The 19,865-nt window shown below is 48.0% G+C and overlaps 2 protein-coding genes across 2 annotated transcripts in view; both read right to left on the bottom strand.

The window, feature by feature from the left end:
- LOC129851517 (leucine-rich repeat-containing protein 3-like) overlaps positions 1-118 on the bottom strand; it is a 14,887-nt gene extending 14,769 nt beyond the window's left edge. The window contains exon 1 of the mRNA XM_055918138.1: positions 1-118. This exon is cut by the window's left edge and continues 170 nt beyond it. The gene's annotated coding sequence lies outside the window, so the exon portion shown is untranslated.
- Positions 119-10,284: 10,166 nt separating this feature from the next.
- myg1 (myg1 exonuclease) overlaps positions 10,285-19,865 on the bottom strand; it is a 29,772-nt gene continuing 20,191 nt past the window's right edge. Inside the window, exon 7 of the mRNA XM_055918128.1 lies at positions 10,285-10,658. Within this exon, the coding sequence (XP_055774103.1) occupies positions 10,472-10,658 (187 nt within the window). The 3' untranslated portion in view covers positions 10,285-10,471. The remainder of the gene's footprint in view (positions 10,659-19,865) is intronic.

Below are 19,865 nucleotides of genomic sequence, written 5' to 3'. Positions count from 1 at the left end.
ATTCTGTCACTGTTATCACATCTCTCTCTCTCACTCTCACTCTCACTCTCATTCTCATTCTCTCTCTCTCTTTCTATTTCTCCCTGACTCCCTCCCTCTTAAAGGGGCCGTTGTGTGATGTGTTGTCCCTCCCTCTTAAAGGGGCCGTTGTGTGATGTGTTGTCCCTCCCTCTTAAAGGGGCCGTTGTGTGATGTGTTGTCCCTCCCTCTTAAAGGGCCCGTTGTGTGATGTGTTGTCCCTCCCTCTTAAAGGGCCCGTTGTGTGATGTGTTGTCCCTCCCTTGTGGAAAAGATGAGACCCTCCTGTACAGATTTGGTGTTTACACATTTTTGTTTCCGCCATAAATAAACATTGAGAGGAAAATAGAATGTAGGCTAAATCAAATAATCCAAGAGTATTGATTGTGCTATTGATTATTAGTCGTAATAGCCATCTACCTGGTCAGTCCACCAGTCATGACTTGACCTGAAAGAAAAATTTAGATGAGTCTTCAGGGAAATCCTAAGCTGCTGCTGTCACTCAAACACAAGCAGGTCGTGCTGAGTGACTGTGAAAAACACAGATCGATGAATGGGCAGACTCACAGGCAGGCAGGAGAACATTAAAGGAGAGGAGATGTCGCCTCTCTTCCCCGTCCTTTATCACACTCCATCCATCCCATCACTCTTATCGATGAGGAATATGACACAATGTTGTTTGACCCTGTCTGGAACAGTAGATAACCATATGTAGTACAGACAAGCTTGTTGCTGACTTGTTGTACATTCATAAACAATATATATACACACACACACACACACACACACACACACACACACACACACACACACACACACACACACACACACACACACACACACACACACACACACACACACACACACACACACATACATATAGTGGAGTCAGAAATTATTGACACCCTTGATATAGATGAGCAATAATGACTGTATGAAATAATAATTCAAATACTGAGCTATATTGTATGCTACATTTGTTTTGTGGGAAATGTAATTTATTTGTCAAAAATCTATCACCAGCACCACACAGCATCCATCTTCACCCCGTGGTTTAAGACGGTAATCTCATTCCCAGACACTTCCTCCTAATGCACAATAGCCTAGGGACGAGGTTATGGTTGAAGTAGCCACGCACACATTTAGATCAGAGTAGAGTATTTTGTGACAGACGTAACAATCGAGCAGCTGGCCAGCACACGTGAGATTTAGTTCTGGGTGCTGAGATGATGCAGAATATACTGTACAAACAGGAAACACTCACCACAGGGGAAAGGACTCGACTGGCTGACAGCTACAGTGACCCATATTTCATTCTCCTCCTACCTGACATCCTCCCTCTCCTACCTGGCATCCTCCCTCTCCTACCTGGTATCCTCCCTCTCCTACCTGGCATCCTCCCTCTCCTACCTGGCATCCTCCCTCTCCTACCTGTCATCCTCCCTCTCCTACCTGGCATCCTCCCTCTCTTACCTGGCATCCTCCCTCTCCTACCTGGCATCCTCCCTCTCCTACCTGGTATCCTCCCTCTCCTACCTGGCATCCTCCCTCTCCTACCTGGCATCCTCCCTCTCCTACCTGACATCCTCCCTCTCCTACCTGGTATCCTCCCTCTCCTACCTGGTATCCTCCCTCTCCTACCTGGCATCCTCCCTCTCCTACCTGACATCCTCCCTCTCCTACCTGGCATCCTCCGTCTCCTACCTGACATCCTCCCTCTCCTACCTGACATCCTCCCTCTACTACCTGGCATCCTCCGTCTCCTACCTGTTATCCTCCCTCTCCTAGATGACGTCCTCCCTCTCCTACCTGGCATCCTCCCTCTCCTACCTGGCATCCTCCCTCACCTACCTGGCATCCCCCCTCTCCTACCTGGCATCCTCCCTCTCCTACCTGGCATCCTCCCTCTCCTACCTGACATCCTCCCTCTCCTACCTGGCATCCTCCGTCTCCTACCTGACATCCTCCCTCTCCTACATGACATCCTCCCTCTCCTACCTGACATCCTCCCTCTCCTCCCTGGCATCCTCCCTCTCCTACATGACATCCTCCCTCTCCTACCTGGCATCCTCCCTCTCCTAGATGACGTCCTCCCTCTCCTACCTGGCATCCTCCGTCTCCTACCTGACATCCTCCCTCTCCTACCTGGCATCCTCCCTCTCCTACCTGACATCCTCCCTCTCCTACATGACATCCTCCCTCTCCTACCTGGCATCCTCCCTCTCCTAGATGACGTCCTCCCTCTCCTACCTGGCATCCTCCGTCTCCTACCTGACATCCTCCCTCTCCTACCTGGCATCCTCCCTCTCCTACCTGTCCAACAGCCATCAACATATTTAAAACGATACATTTTTTATATGTAATATATGTGATATTCTTGGGGGTTTTCTCCTCTTCCCAAGTAAAACTTAATATTAGCATTCAATAGGATATCATAGAAACTGCATAATGTCAGAATCCAGACCCAAATCTGTGAGGAGAGACTCAAACACACAACCTGTCCTCTTCCTACTAGGTTCCAACATTGATGTATGTAACATGAATGTCTAGGGTTGCTGTTGCCAAACATCTCTGGTTTGGTCTTCCCATAATTGGTCTTTGCCTCCTGTCAAGCTATTCAATGAGATGTTGTAATGATTTAATAAAATATTTTTTTTTTTACTATATGTAAACTACGTTGGAAAAACCCAGTTGAAAATGGCACTGCCAAAACAAACAAATAATGTAAAGGGAAGTGCATCTCCCGGATTATAACGGCCCTGCTTTCCCACCTACAGTGCAACTGATAAAGGTGTAGTGTTGTTTGTGCTGTGGCAGGTGTGAACTGGTCACAGTGAGAAACAGGTTGTTCGATGAAACATTCAGTAGAACTCAGTGGGAAATCTGAGTAGTTCACTCTCTGGAACAATAACAACCCTCTCTCAACCCTCCCTCTCTCACCCCTCTCACATACAGCTGATGTGTTGTGCATTGAAGTCCACAAGCGCAGGGAAGAGGTGAGAGGAGGATAGAGCATGATGAGAGAAGGAATAAAACGTGGCTGCTATGAAAGTGAACTGTGTTTGTGCATGATCAGGGGTGTATTCATTACGCCGATTCTGTTGAAAAACATGTCTTAAACAGAAGCAAACGGAACAAAACAGGGATCAACATACCTGAATTTGTCCAATAGAAACTCTGATTTGCAACTGTTGGACTAATGATTACAGCCTAGATCAGCTAGATGCAGGCAAGAGTGTGCAAGGTGGTATTGAATGTGTGTCACTGTCTGTCCATCTGTCACTATCTGTCACCTCAAATTTGTCTCTCGACCTCTGTTCAACTAGGTTGTAAACTTTCATTCATAGGCTAGGTTGTAGCAACCTCATGATGGGTATAGGGCACATGTTTGTATCATGTAGTAGCCTAAACCTATCACTGTTACATTGAACTGAGTGTATGGAATATGAATGACAGTCATCCAATATGATGTAATATAAATAAGGCCAAGATCATGAAAAAAATAAAAACGTCCTCCCTCATCTTAAAGGGCACTGACCGCCACTGGTCATCCACCCAGTCACTCTCTTCAAACTAGATCATTAGATGGATTCGGGGAGAAAGAAAGAGAGATTAAAAGGTAAACCGTTTGATAGGAAGGAAGGACTGTGTCAAATTGCATGGCATTGATTGGGCTGAGCCAATTAAAAATAGGGAATGTCCGTCAAAACGCTACCGCTGTATCCCTGTTTCGTAACCATGTTTGTGGGCAGTACTTAAATTATATATTTTTGGTCCAACAACTTTTCTGGATATGTGTAAACCTCCCGTCCTTTCCTTGATTGGATTGAGACCTTGGCTTTGGCCCAAAATAAATGAGAGCCTCACACCTGAATGGCAACACCACTAAAATGTTTTTCTGTGTGGGCAAAGCTTGAGCCTTTTACACTTTAACTAAAAGAGTCAGCACATTAAACGTCTGTCACATAGCTCTTGAGAGACGTTGGGTTCCCCCAAGAGTGTAATGTATAATTGGAACACTGGCTCTACGAATCATGTGCTTTATTATTGCTTTCTCATTAAGTAGAAACGGGCTTGCCCCGCCCACCTGAGGATGCATTATATAAGGAAGTTGAAATTATTTATACTTTTACTTTTTTGATATTTAAGTACGTTTTAAAACCAAATACTTTTAGACTTTTACTCAAGTAGTATTTTAGTGGGTGACTTTCACTTTTACTTGAGTCATCTTCTCTTAAGGTATCTTTATTTTAGTCAAGTATGACAATGAAGTACTTTTTCCACCAGCGTCTATTTCATGTGTTTTGAGGGCAAAATCCGCTTGTCACTTAAATCTCGCTGGATTGATAGCTTTCATTTTAATCCTGCGACTCTTTCATACTCTTGCGGATGTCCAGAGGGCATATGAATAAAAAAAATGATTCCCTCGTTTTGTCGAGATCACGAGATAAACTCTATTGATAGAAGTGGACGTATTGATCACAGGAGGTTGCTGGCAACTTAATTATGGGAGGACGAGCTCGTGGTATTGACTGGAGCGTAATCAGTGGAATGGTATCAAATACATCAAACACACGGCTTCCATGTGGTTGATACCACTCCAGTAGCTCCCTTCTGGCCATTGTTATGAGCCGTCGTCCCATCAAGAGCCTCCTGTGGTATTGATGATAGGTCAACGGCAGTGTTCATAGCGAACCAGAGGCAGTAGAACTCCTCTAACACCTTTAACTAGAGCCCATCTGTTATAGTAGTCATTTGCTAATCACAGGAGGTTGGTGGTACCTTAATTAGGGAGGATGAGCTCGTGGTAACGGCTGGAGCGGAATCGGTGGAAGGGTTATTCAAACGGATTATTTCTTTGTGTTTGATGCCATTCCATGTACTCTGTTCCGGCCATTATTATGAGCTATCCTCCACTTAGCAGCCTCCACTGGTCCTAGAGGCCTGGGCCGTCTTTATCAATGGCAAACTGAGGAATTACACATTCCAAACAAACCGTACGTGTTAAGAGCACGTGTCTGACACGTGATAAACTGGATGAACTGCGGAGCTGTCCTAAAGCACCACAACATTTTGCCCACCATTTTGTGTCTGAAATGACAAATGAACTGTAGTCTTCATGAATGGTTGGGAGTATTTATAAACCACAACACCTCACCTTTTTTATTTTGATGTACTACTAGTTAACTGTTGTTTGTGAATGTGTTTTTTGCTTCTATTGACAGATCCTCCCTATTAAAACTATTAAAGAGATTAAAATATACTTTTATAGGTAGTTTGGTCAACTTTGGTCAACTTTCATTAGTAGTGTGCAACGACAGAGCTCAATGTTATATTTTATTGCACTGAACATTCCACATTCAACCCGTTTAAAAGTAGAATAGCAAATTGGATTGGAGCCAAAACTGGAAGCCATCTATAACAGACAGACATAATGCCATTTCTATCTGGGTTAATCCCAGACCCTGACCCAAATGCATATGCTGATCCACCGTGGGCTCGGCCGCCTCAGCCATACTGTCAATCAATCTTCACTAAGCCCACCCCTATTTATAGAGGTTATCTAGTGATCTCGACAAAAAAAATCTGATTTCTGTTTAAGAAGAAAAATAAAATTATGTTGTGATCGACAAGACAAAGGGAATTTGTTTTAAATTATACATTTTGTATTTATTTATATGTCTTCGTAGGACTTCCGTATACTCATGCTTGTGCTTGTCGCTTTTCCAGTTAATGTTACGACTGCGGAAATGTTTTTAATGACCTGTCAAACACACTCCGGTAATGGCCGAATGGGGAATCAATACGTTGTATTTTCGTTGCATCTATAAGAAGTTTACAGCTTCATCTGGGACTTTATGCATCGTCTCAACACTTACATCACAAGGAAGAGAAGAAAGTGACAGAACTTTATTTTGATAGTTGTTGATTTTTGGTGGAATTTAAAAAAGTTAAAGTTTCATACAAGTTGAAATGTTTAGAAATGAGATGCGCTGAAATGAAAGCAACTTCCGGAAAATGAACTCTTGGACTATAGTGATATTATTATTGATCTCTTAAACCATGTAAAGTACGTATAGAAAGGTGTAATCTAGAGCCAAGCTGTTGATTTTTAATCTGAGAGTATCCTGATACTGACACACTTGTTGAATTATGCAACAGAATGTGACAACAGTAATTAACGAGGCAGTCCAGTGGAGGTGAGTGCAGGAACGAGGCAGTCCAGTGGAGGTGAGTGCAGGAACGAGGCAGTCCAGTGGAGGAGAGTACAGGAACGAGGCAGTCCAGTGGAGGAGAGTGCAGGAAGGAGGCAGTCCAGTGGAGGTGAGTGCAGGAAGGAGGCAGTCCAGTGGAGGAGAGTGCAGGAACGAGGCAGTCCAGTAGAGGAGAGTGCAGGAAGGAGGCAGTCCAGTGGAGGAGAGTGCAGGAACGAGGCAGTCCAGTGGAGGAGAGTGCAGGAACGAGGCAGTCCAGTGGAGCTGAGTGCAGGAACGAGGCAGTCCAGTGGAGGAGAGTGCAGGAACGAGGCAGTCCAGTGGAGGTGGGTGCAGGAACGAGGCAGTCCAGTGGAGGAGAGTGCAGGAACGAGGCAGTCCAGTGGAGGTGAGTGCAGGAACGAGGCAGTCCAGTGGAGGTGAGTGCAGGTAGGCCTAGACAGAGCAAGTTTTTTGTGGTTGCCGTCCTGTTCCACCCCTTTATTTAAATATATGTATATATGAAAATACACCCAGTGTATTTACGCAAATGAGGAACATGTCATTTTATTTATTTTAACACAACATAAAAATTATCTGATACCGTTAGAAAATGTATGAGTGCATAAAAAAGTATGAAATTTGACACATTGAATACCTCAATTACAACCAAAATCCCTGAACTCTGTCCTTTAACTATACATTAATGTACATACTACCTCAATTGGCCCGACCAACCAGTGCTCCTGCACATTGGCTAACTGGGCTATCTGCATTGTGTCCCACCCACCACCCGCCAACCCCTCTTTTACGCTTCTGCTACTCTCTGTTCATCATATATGCATAGTCACTTTAACCTTATGTACATGTACATACTACCTCAATCAGCCTGACTAACCGGTGTCTGTATGTAGACTCGCTATTGTTATAGCCTCGCTACTGTATATAGCCTGTCTTTTTACTGTTGTTTTATTTCTTTACTTACCTATTGTTCACCTAATACCTTTTTTTACACTATTGGTTAGAGGCTGTAAAGTAAGCATTTCACTGTATTGTCTACACCTGTTGTATTCAGCGCACGTGACAAATAAACTTTGATTTGATTCACCAGTAAAATGTTTTATATACTATGATTCAGTCAATATCTGATGGATCTTCATCCAACTGAGAGACAGAGGGAGAGAGAGACAGAGGGAGGGAGGGAGTGAGGGAGAGACAGGGAGGGAGGGAGGGAGGGAGGGAGGGAGGGAGGGAGAGACAGAGTGAGGGAGAGACAGGGAGTGAGGGAGAGAGAGAGTGAAGGAGAGACAGAGGGAGTGAGGGAGAGACAAAGGGAGGGAGAGACAGAGGGAGGGAGAGACAGAGGGAGGGAGAGACAGAGGGAGAGACAGAGAGTGAGGGAGAGACAGGGAGTGAGGGAGAGACAGGGAGTGAGGGAGAGAGAGAGTGAGGGAGAGAAAAAAGGGAGTGAGGGAGAGACAAAGGGAGGGAGAGACAGAGGGAGGGAGAGACAGAGGGAGGGAGAGACAGAGGGAGAGACAGAGAGTGAGGGAGAGACAGGGAGTGAGGGAGAGACAAAGGGAGGGAGAGACAGAGAGTGAGGGAGAGACAGGGAGTGAGGGAGAGACAAAGGGAGGGAGAGACAGAGAGTGAGGGAGAGACAGAGGGAGTGAGGGAGAGACAAAGGGAGGGAGAGACAGAGGGAGTGAGAGACAGAGGGAGGGAGAGACAGAGGGAGAGACAGAGAGTGAGGGAGAGACAGGGAGTGAGGGAGGACAGAGGGAGTAGCACATGGACCAGTGGTGGTGAGAGAGAGAGAGCCTTGAGACAGACAGCAAAACAATAGCTCACGTACATGAATGAATGAGCAGTGTGAAGGACAATTAAATGAACTAACTACATCACACTGGAGAACATTGACAGACATAATTAAGAACAAATGAGCTAATTTTGTTATGACAGTGACATCAGAAACCAGGGACGGAGGAGGAGGGAGGAAGTAGTGAGGGATAGAGGATGGAGAGAACAGAGGAAAAGAAGGGTAATAAAGAAGAGAGAAAGACAGATGGGGTGTCTGAATGTAGGCGAAAGAAACAGTGCAGGATTGGCAGGGGAGAGGGAGAGAGAGAGTGAAAGAGGGAGGGAGGGAGAGAGAAAGAGAGAGGGGGAGAGAGGGAGAGGATTAGAGAGAGAGAGGGAGAGAGATGGAGTAGATACAGACTCAGTGAGCATAGCCTTGCTATTGAGAAAGGTCGCCGTTGGCAGACCTGGCTCTCAAGAGAAGACAGGCTTGGTGCACACTGCCCACAAAATGAGGTGGAAACTGAGCTGCACTTCCTAACCTGCTGCCAAATGTATGACCATATTAGAGACACATATTTCCCTCAGATTACACAGATCCACAAAGAATTTGAAAACAAACCCAATTTTAATAAACTCCCATATCTATTGGGTGAAATACCACAGTGCGCCATCACAGCAGCAAGATTTCTGACCTGTTGCCACAAGTAAAGGGCAACCAGTGAAGAACAAACGCCATTGTAAATACAACCCATATTTATGTTTATTCATTTTCCCTTTTGTACTTTAACATTTGAAATGTCTTTATTATTTTGGAACTTCTGTTAGTGTAATGTTTACTGTTGATTTGTATTGTTTATTTCACTTTTGACTATTGTCACTTGCTTTGGCAATGTAAACATATATTTCCCATGCCAATAAAGCCCTTAAATAAAAATGTAATTGAGAGACAGAGACAAAGAGAGACAGAGACAGAGAGACAGAGACAGAGAGACAGAGAGACAGAGACAGAGACAGAGAGAGACAGAGACAGAGAGAGACAGAGACAGAGACAGAGACAGAGAAGAGAGAGACAGAGACAGAGAGACAGAGAGACAGAGAGACAGAGAGAGAGAAAGAGAGAGAAAGAGAGAGAAAGAGAGAGAAAGAGAGAGAAAGAGCTGCTCCTGTTGTCACGGCACTATGTTATAAGAAGAACCTCTCGGGTCATTGGGAAATTATTTTCTGAGAATTAATCTATCGTGGCTGATTATGGATGTGAGAGAGGGAAGAAGCTTAAGAAAATGACAAAGAGTCTGGCCTTGGCCTGTATAGTTCATCTAAGCGACGAGGCTTGAGAAGAGAGGGTCTTGAGAAGGGGAGAGTCCGGCCTCGGCCTGCACAAGGCTTGAGAAGAGAGGGTCTTGAGAAGAGGAGAGTCCGGCCTCGGCCTGCACGAGGCTTGAGAAGAGAGGGTCTTGAGAAGAGGCGAGTCCGGCCTCGCCCTGCACGAGGCTTGACAAGAGAGGGTTTTGAGAAGAGGAGAGTCCGGCCTCGGCCTGTATAATTTGTAATAGTCTCTTGAGACGACGAAACATTGAGTAGCTGGCTAGACTCACGTGAGATTTGGTTCTGGACTGCAGAAATGTGTATTGTCTGTACTGTCTATGCTGCCAGTATTAATACCAGCAGTATGGAGGGAAGGTGAATCTCTCTGGTCACAGTGTAAATACCAGCAGTATGTGACTCTCTGGTCCCAGTGTTAATACCAGCAGTATGGGGGGAGGGTGACTATGGTCCCAGTGTTAATACCAGCAGTATGGGGGGAGGGTGACTATGGTCCCAGTGTTAATACCAGCAGTATGGAGGGAGGGTGACTATGGCCCCAGTGTTAATACCAGCAGTATGGAGGGAGGGTGACTATGGTCCCAGTGTTAATACCAGCAGTATGGGGGGAGGGTGACTATGGTCCCAGTGTTAATACCAGCAGTATGGGGGGAGGGTGACTATGGCCCCAGTGTTAATACCAGCAGTATGGGGGGAGGGTGACTATGGTCCCAGTGTTAATACCAGCAGTATGGAGTGTGAAAGGATCAATAGACTACCATTGTGTCATGATGACCAGTCCAGAAAAGGACATTGTTTTATGGGAAGTTCACACCTGGTTTAATCTCACCGACTTCACTTGGTTTTTATTTCTGCTAATACCTTCTTGGCTAACATACATTCGTGAAAAACAAAACATAATCCCATCCCTAATCCCATCTCCTCAAACACCAGGATGTCCAGCTGGTCAAAATCAAATTGTATTTTTATTACAAAAACAAGTGCAACACACATACAGTACAATTCAAGTAACCGAACAGTGACATGATTGAGAGTGTGTGTGGTTGAACTACGTTCACACTACTAAGCGGAGGTAAACCAAGCTATACTGAGCTTGCCTGGTTAATCCTCCTCCAGGACTGGTTAAGATCAGCTCAGGAGCAGTTGGACGGGGACTTGGCCGCAGCCTGCAGGGTCCTACGAGCCATCTCCAGGGCCCCTTCCTCGGTCTTGTTCCCCCCGATGAAACCTGCGGCGTGGACGAAGACGCAGTCGGGGATCCCACTGAGCTCGGACAGGGCCTCATCACGCACCCCACGCCACTCTTCCAACAGAGACAGCCTGGGACAGACACACAAGAGGGGACATTGTCAGTACAGGCAGGTTGGACACAGAGGTGGACAGAGGGATATGGTTAAGCACACAGAGTACCTGAACACAGTCCAAGTCACACCTAACGCTAAGGCAGATTCCAGAGAAACACTGTTTTTCAAGACTACGTTGCCCTCCAGGCTTCAGTCATAGGCTATAGCTGGCTACTGGCTCGGGGCAGGAAGGACACACGGAGGAGAGCAGAGGTAGCATGGTGTCAAAGAGGTTTGTACAGTGTTCATGTTGCCAATAACTGTAGGAGTTGGCAAGACAGCACAAACAGATCTCGGACCAGGCTAAGACAGAGGGATACTGTGAGGACACCGAGGACAGGCAGGATGGACACACTGAGAGCGACTGCCCAGGAAAGGGAAACAGTCCATTTCCACAACACAATAACACAGTACACAAGTCAAGGGTTCTGTCTGTTTTTCATGTGGAGGGCCAGGGCCCCGTCATAGGCTGGCCAGGGCCCCGTCATAGGCTGGCCAGGGCCCCGTCATAGGCTGGCCAGGGCCCCGTCATAGGCTGGCCAGGGCCCCGTCATAGGCTGGCCAGGGCCCCGTCATAGGCTGGCCAGGGCCCCGTCATAGGCTGGCCAGGGCCCCGTCATAGGCTGGCCAGGGCCCCGTCATAGGCTGGCTAGGGCCCCGTCATAGGCTGGCTAGGGCCAGGGCCCCGTCATAGGCTGGCTAGGGCCAGGGCCCCGTCATAGGCTGGCTAGGGCCAGGGCCCCGTCATAGGCTGGCTAGGGCCAGGGCCCCGTCATAGGCTGGCTAGGGCCAGGGCCCCGTCATAGGCTGGCTAGGGCCAGGGCCCCGTCATAGGCTGGCTAGGGCCAGGGCCCCGTCATAGGCTGGCTAGGGCCAGGGCCCCGTCATAGGCTGGCTAGGGCCAGGGCCCCGTCATAGGCTGGCTAGGGCCAGGGCCCCGTCATAGGCTGGCTAGGGCCAGGGCCCCGTCATAGGCTGGCTAGGGCCAGGGCCCCGTCATAGGCTGGCTAGGGCCAGGGCCCCGTCATAGGCTGGCTAGGGCCAGGGCCCCGTCATAGGCTGGCTAGGGCCAGGGCCCCGTCATAGGCTGGCTAGGGCCAGGGCCCCGTCATAGGCTGGCTAGGGCCAGGGCCCCGTCATAGGCTGGCTAGGGCCAGGGCCCCGTCATAGGCTGGCTAGGGCCAGGGCCCCGTCATAGGCTGGCTAGGGCCAGGGCCCCGTCATAGGCTGGCTAGGGCCAGGGCCCCGTCATTGGCTGGCTAGGGTCAGGCCCCGTCATTGGCTTTGGCTGGCTGTCAGGCCCCGTCATTGGCTGTGGCTGGCTGTAACACCTAATCCTCATTCTGTACCAGTACACAGCTCTATGAACTAACACCTAATCCTCATTCTGTAACAGTACACAGCTCTATGAACTAACACCTAATCCTCATTCTGTACCAGTACATAGCTCTGTAACACCTAATCCTCATTCTGTAACAGTACATAGCTCTGTAACACCTAATCCTCATTCTGTAACAGTACACAGCTCTATGAACTAACACCTAATCCTCATTCTGTAACAGTACATAGCTCTGTAACGCCTAATCCTCATTCTGTAACAGTACACAGCTCTATGAACTAACACCTAATCCTCATTCTGTAACAGTACATAGCTCTGTAACACCTAATCCTCATTCTCTAACAGTACACAGCTCTATGAACTAACACCTAATCAGGGGCAACTGTCATTTCCTTCAGTAGCAGTAGAGACGGAGCAAGTTCACATTGTTTAAAAAAGATATAGCCGAGGATATTCTCTGGAAACCTCTTGAGAATCTGTTGAGGTGTGAAAAGGGTCTAAAAAGGTGGAAGAGGACAGATGGAATTGGGTGGAGGGGAATGTGACACGGTGCTCTCTCAGTCAATATCCAATCTCACAAGAGGGAGGAAAGACGGGCTTGACAAGCAGGAACAAGTCAAGCGTGAATGGAGGATGAAGAGGGGTTTGAATTCATTCAGGAAAATGGTAACTAGGGCACCTGCTGATTTCATGAATTTTTGACACCATTTCACTTCTGTATAATAATAATAATAATAATAATAATAATAATTCACAAGATAATCTAGTAGGCTTTGAGCAGCAATCCTTATAACCTTGAATATTTCCACTGAATGACTGGACAGTATTCTCAGAACAGACACAGCAAAGGAAAGATAGACAGGAACAATAATAAGCAGGAAGAGGAGCAAATGGCACCAAACGTTTCTGAATGAAAGAGCGAGACTGATTCTTTAGACAGATCAACAAATCAGCTGCATAATATTAGTCTGTCAAATGGAACAAGCAGCGGACGCCGTGAATACTGGATTACCACCTGCTCTTTGCTTATTCCTAAATCAACCATCATGCATTTGTCCCAAATGGCACCCTATTCCGTGCACTACCTTTGACCAGGAAAGGGGGATACCTAGTCAGTTGTACAACTGAATGCCTTCAACTGAAATGTGTCTTCTGCATGAGTCAGAGAGGTGAGTCAGAGAGGTCTCTGAGTCAGAGAGGTGAGTCAGAGAGGTCTCCGAGTCAGAGGTGCCGCCTTAAAAAAAATTTGACATCCAGGTCTTCGGCGACTGGGGAAACCGTGGGTTAACTGGCTTGCTCAGGGGCAGAACGACAGATTTGTACCTTGTCAGCTCGTGGACTCGATCCAGCAACCTTTCGGTTACTGGCCCAACGCTCTATCCACTAGGCTACCCATAGGGCTCTGGTGAAAGGTAGTGCCCTATAGAGAGAATAAGGTTGGGACGAAGCTCTTATTTCTAGCAACCATCATGCACTTCTTCATCTTATTCAGTGCCTTCTGTTGTAATTTTAGACAAGTGGCATTTAAAACATGACAGACAAGGTGTTATATTGAAATATGTCACTGGCTGAGATGACTTAGTGAGTCAACGACACCCTCTGTCTATGTATTATTATTAATAACAGTAAGATTGCATTTATATAATGCATTTCCACCTACAGTAGGTGTTCAAAGCACTTTACATAGTAGGGCGAGAAACTCACTGCATCTACCCTCAATGTGTAGCATCCACTTGGGTGATGCCATGGCAGCCATTTTGTGCCAGAACACTTTCCACACAGCAGCTATCAGGTGGAGAGGTGAGGAGTGATATACACCAATTGGGAATAGGGGGGGTAATTAGGTGGCCATGATGGAATTTAGCCAGAACACTGAGGTTACCATCCCTACTCTTATGGTAAATTCCATGGGAATTTTTATGACCACAGGACATTGGTTTAACGTGTCATCTGAAAGACAGCACCCAAGGCAGGGCAATGTCCCCATCACTGTCCCTTTACACACACTGTGATTTAGACAACGATAGAGTGGTGAAAGAGAACCAGTGAGATATCGCTAAACAAAACCCAATCCAGACAATACTGTTGTTTTAATAGTATCCCTACAGAAAGACCACAGGTGAATAATCTTTAATTGTATAGATAAAAATGTAAAATAACCAAATCAAATTGTATGACATTATAGGACGTAGCAAATTCAAGAAATGACTTAAAATTCATAAATTGCATTTTCACACTTAAATTGCATTTCACACACAAAAAAATACTGAAAATAAATTCCTTGTTTGCTGATTAAACAAAATGTACCCCAATCCTGCAAAATGACTACTTTATCTTCCCCATCTCTCCAAAATGCATGAGAACGGAAGAACCAGCTCTGCTCACATTTCACGGTGTGATGAGTAGTGATAAAAATAGTCTATTCTACGCAGGTGGTGTTCACGTACTAGAGACACAGGTGATAACACTCTTCCTGTTATCCTGTAGGAGCAGATCCGGCAGCAGCTACTTGCTGGGAGAATCATGCTTCCCTCAAGCGCTGCCATCTGGATCCACAGGCTTTCAATCCACCAACATGTTCCCGTCCCTCTACCCTCATTTCCCCTCCCTCAGACACAGCCATCTGGAAGGCACGGTGTCAGCGGGCCAGGGTTCACGCTCTTATTCAAAATCTTTCAGCATTTACTCTAACCTGTCTGAAGTGTCATATGGGTGGGCAGTTTTGCGATTTTTCTATTAGTTCCAATTCGCCAGGCAAAATGCAGCCAAGCCCAGCACCTACCCTACGCAAAACATTGAACTAAATGGAAAGCTTAGTAGCGTCTCATACAATCTCCTATTCTACCCACTGTCTGGTGTTGGGTCATCCTAGTGGAAAACCAATTCTAATGAGATTCCTCACTGGAGTGGAGAAAGAGAGGAGATAAGAGAGAGAGACAGAGAGAGAGACAGAGAGAGGACAGAGAGAGAGAGAGAAAGAGACAATGCAGCTGACTTTTGAAGCCTAGAGATGTGCCTTATGCTCCTCAATCCTCTGGTCATTCAATCCCCTCACCTTTTACAAGGCACTAAATGGGCTTTAAACTCAGAGTTTATTTACACACAGCAAACTGCACAGGAACAGGATGAAGAGCAGCTACTGAAGAGAAGTAATGTCCTCTCACTACAAATGTACTTTAAACCTACAGTATTACACAGTACCTGAAACATCCAGCACCTGAAACATCCAGCACCTGAAACATCCAGCACCTGAAACATCCAGCACCTGAAACATCCAGCACCTGAAACATCCAGCACCTGAGACATCGCCGCCCCACGACGAACGGTCGCCGCCCCACGACGAACGGTCGCCGCCCCACGACGAACGGTCGCCGCCCCACGACGAACGGTCGCCGCCCCAAGACGAACGGTCGCCGCCCCACGACGAACGGTCGCCGCCCCACGACGAACGGTCGCCGCCCCACGACGAACGGTCGCCGCCCCACGACGAACGGTCGCCGCCCCACGACGAACGGTCGCCGCCCCACGACGAACGGTCGCCGCCCCACGACGAACGGTCGCCGCCCCACGACGAACGGTCGCCGCCCCACGACGAACGGTCGCCGCCCCACGACGAACGGTCACAAAATACCAGTGAAATAACTAACTATGACCTGACTGCAAGAAGTAGAGATCAAACAAGAGGTGAGAAATTCTACATCATTTAATCCATTATCCTTTTGGCCTGCGGGAGAAGCAATCCACTTCAGAATTGCACTGTAAATTACTTACTAAAATAATCCCCGGAAAATAATTACTTATCCACAAATAACTGATTGGAAACCGTAAGTGTGATTTCTGCTAGAGGGGGGAACAACAAAGAGGTGTGCACAGTTTATAAATGTGCACGTTGTGTGTGTGTGTGTGTGTGTGTGTGTGTGTGTGTGTGTGTGTACTCCAAATACACCTTTCAAACCAGAACTATGATAATTAACTAAAGCAAACTGCATAAAATAACTATACATTCAGCACTCTGTATTATAATATATTTGCATATCAAAACATGGGTTGATATTTTCCTCATGGGTTTTCAACATGAGATGATATTTGTTCCATCTCTTTGTTTTACCTAGTGACACCAGCCAATCAGCAGAGGGCTCTTTTACCTAGTGACGCCCCCTGTCAATCAGCAGAGGGCACTTTTACCTAGTGACCCCAGCTAATCAGCAGAGGGCTCTTTTACCTAGTGACCCCAGCCAATCAGCAGAGGGATCTTTTACCTAGTGACCCCAGCCAATCAGCAGAGGGCTCTTTTACCTAGTGACCCCAGCCAATCAGCAGAGGGCTATTTTACCTAGTGACCCCAGCCAATCAGCAGAGGGCTCTTTTACCTAGTGACCCCAGCCAATCAGCAGAGGGCTCTTTTACCTAGTGACCCCAGCCAATCAGCAGAGGGCTCTTTAACCTAGTGACCCCAGCCAATCAGCAGAGGCCTCTTTAACCTAGTGACCCCAGCCAATCAGCAGAGGGCTCTTTAACCTAGTGACCCCAGCCAATCAGCAGAGGGCTCTTTAACCTAGTGACACCCAGTCAATCAGCAGAGGGCTCTTTTACCTAGTGACACCAGCCAATCAGCAGAGGGCTCTTTTACCTAGTGACCCCAGCCAATCAGCAGAGGGCTCTTTTACCTAGTAACCCCAGCCAATCAGCAGAGCGCTCTTTTACCTAGTGACACCAGTCAATCAGCAGAGGGCTCTTTTACCTAGTGACCCCAGGCAATCAGCAGAGGCCTCTTTAACCTAGTGACACCAGCCAATCAGCAGAGGGCTCTTTAACCTAGTGACACCCAGTCAATCAGAAGAGGGCTCTTTTACCTAGTAACCCCAGCCAATCAGCAGAGGGCTCTTTTACCTAGTGACCCCAGCCAATCAGCAGAGGGCTATTTTACCTAGTGACCCCAGCCAATCAGCAGAGGGCTCTTTTACCTAGTGACACCAGCCAATCAGCAGAGGGCTCTTTAACCTAGTGACCCCAGCCAATCAGCAGAGGCCTCTTTAACCTAGTGACCCCAGCCAATCAGCAGAGGCCTCTTTAACCTAGTGACCCCAGCCAATCAGCAGAGGGCTCTTTTACCTAGTGACCCCAGCCAATCAGCAGAGGGCTCTTTTACCTAGTGACACCAGCCAATCAGCAGAGGGCTCTTTAACCTAGTGACACCAGCCAATCAGCAGAGGGATATTTTACCTAGTGTGCCCAGTCAATCAGCAGAGGGCTCTTTTACCTAGTGACCCCAGCCAATCAGCAGAGGGCTCTTTAACCTAGTGACCCCAGCCAATCAGCAGAGGGCTCTTTTACCTAGTGACACCAGCCAATTAGCAGAGGGCTCTTTTACGTAGTGACACCAGCCAATCAGCAGGGGAGAGAGACAGTATGTCCGTCTGTTAAAACATTAAATGACACCTAGCTACAAACCGACAACCCAGGAAGCTGTTCCTCCCCCTAGCTACAAACCAGGAAGCTGTTCCTCCCCCTAGCTACAAACCGACAACCCAGGAAGCTGTTCCTCCCCTTAGCTACAACCCAGGAAGCTGTTCCTCCCCCTAGCTACAAACCAGGAAGCTGTTCCTTCCCCTAGCTACAAACCGACAACCCAGGAAGCTGTTCCTCCCCCTAGCTACAAACCAGGAAGCTGTTCCTCCCCCTAGCTACAAACCAGGAAGCTGTTCCTCCCCCTAGCTACAAACCAGGAAGCTGTTCCTTCCCCTAGCTACAAACCAGGGAGATGTTCCTTCCCCTAGCTACAAACCAGGGAGATGTTCCTTCCCCTAGCTACAAACCGACAACCCAGGAAGCTGTTCCTCCCCCTAGCTACAAATCAGGAAGCTGTTCCTTCCCCTAGCTACAAACCAGGAAGCTGTTCCTCGCCCTAGCTACAAACCAGGAAGCTGTTCCTCCCCCTAGCTACAAACCAGGAAGCTGTTCCTCCCCCTAGCTACAAACCAGGAAGCTGTTCCTCCCCCTAGCTACAAACCAGGAAGCTGTTCCTCCCCCTAGCTACAAACCAGGAAGCTGTTCCTCCCCCTAGCTACAAACCAGGAAGCTGTTCCTCCCCCTAACTACAAACCAGGAAGCTGTTCCTTCCCCTAGCTACAAACCGACAACCCAGGAAGCTGTTCCTCCCCCTAGCTACAAACCAGGAAGCTGTTCTTCCCCCTAGCTACAAACCAGGAAGCTGTTCCTCCCCCTAGCTACAAACCAGGAAGCTGTTCCTCCCCCTAGCTACAAACCAGGAAGCTGTTCCTCGCCCTAGCTACAACCCAGGAAGCTGTTCCTCGCCCTAGCTACAACCCAGGAAGCTGTTCCTCCCCCCAGCTACAACCCAGGAAGCTGTTCCTCCCCCTAGCTACAAACCAGGAAGCTGTTCCTCCCCCTAGCTACAAACCAGGAAGCTGTTCCTCCCCTAGCTACAAACCAGGAAGCTATTCCTCCCCCTAGCTACAAACCAGGAAGCTGTTCCTCCCCCTAGCTACAAACCAGGAAGCTGTTCCTCCCCCTAACTACAAACCAGGAAGCTGTTCCTTCCCCTAGCTACAAACCGACAACCCAGGAAGCTGTTCCTCCCCCTAGCTACAAACCAGGAAGCTGTTCTTCCCCCTAGCTACAAACCAGGAAGCTGTTCCTCCCCCTAGCTACAAACCAGGAAGCTGTTCCTCCCCCTAGCTACAAACCAGGAAGCTGTTCCTCGCCCTAGCTACAAACCAGGAAGCTGTTCCTCCCCCCAGCTACAAACCAGGAAGCTGTTCCTCCCCCCAGCTACAGCCCAGGAAGCTGTTCCTCCCCCCAGCTACAAACCAGGAAGCTGTTCCTCGCCCTAGCTACAAACCAGGAAGCTGTTCCTCCCCCTAGCTACAAACCAGGAAGCTGTTCCTCCCCCTAGCTACAACCCAGGAAGCTGTTCCTCCCCCTAGCTACAAACCAGGAAGCTGTTCCTCCCCCTAGCTACAACCCAGGAAGCTGTTCCTCCCCCTAGCTACAAACCAGGAAGCTGTTCCTCCCCCTAGCTACAAACCAGGAAGCTGTTCCTCCCCCTAGCTACAAACCAGGAAGCTGTTCCTCCCCCTAGCTACAAACCAGGAAGCTGTTCCTCCCCCTAGCTACAAACCAGGGAGATGTTCCTTCCCCTAGCTACAAACCGACAACCCAGGAAGCTGTTCCTCCCCCTAGCTACAAATCAGGAAGCTATTCCTTCCCCTAGCTACAAACCAGGAAGCTGTTCCTCCCCCTAGCTACAAACCAGGAAGCTGTTCCTTCCCCTAGCTACAAACCAGGAAGCTGTTCCTCCCCCTAGCTACAAACCAGGAAGCTGTTCCTCCCCCTAGCTACAACCCAGGAAGCTGTTCCTCCCCCTAGCTACAACCCAGGAAGCTGTTCCTCCCCCTAGCTACAAACCAGGAAGCTGTTCCTCCCCCTAGCTACAAACCAGGGAGATGTTCCTTCCCCTAGCTACAAACCGACAACCCAGGAAGCTGTTCCTCCCCCTAGCTACAAATCAGGAAGCTATTCCTTCCCCTAGCTACAAACCAGGAAGCTGTTCCTCCCCCTAGCTACAAACCAGGAAGCTGTTCCTTCCCCTAGCTACAAACCAGGAAGCTGTTCCTCCCCCTAGCTACAAACCAGGAAGCTGTTCCTCCCCCTAGCTACAACCCAGGAAGCTGTTCCTCCCCCTAGCTACAACCCAGGAAGCTGTTCCTCCCCCTAGCTACAACCCAGGAAGCTGTTCCTCCCCCTAGCTACAAACCTACAACTCAGCAAAGAGAACAGTTAGGGAGGACCCTAGAGAGCAATGTACGACACCATTTGAAGTTG

Source organism: Salvelinus fontinalis, chromosome 3 (genome assembly GCF_029448725.1).
Source record: "Salvelinus fontinalis isolate EN_2023a chromosome 3, ASM2944872v1, whole genome shotgun sequence".
Classification (NCBI taxonomy): domain Eukaryota; kingdom Metazoa; phylum Chordata; class Actinopteri; order Salmoniformes; family Salmonidae; genus Salvelinus; species Salvelinus fontinalis.
This window is presented reverse-complemented; position numbering and strand designations above follow the sequence as displayed.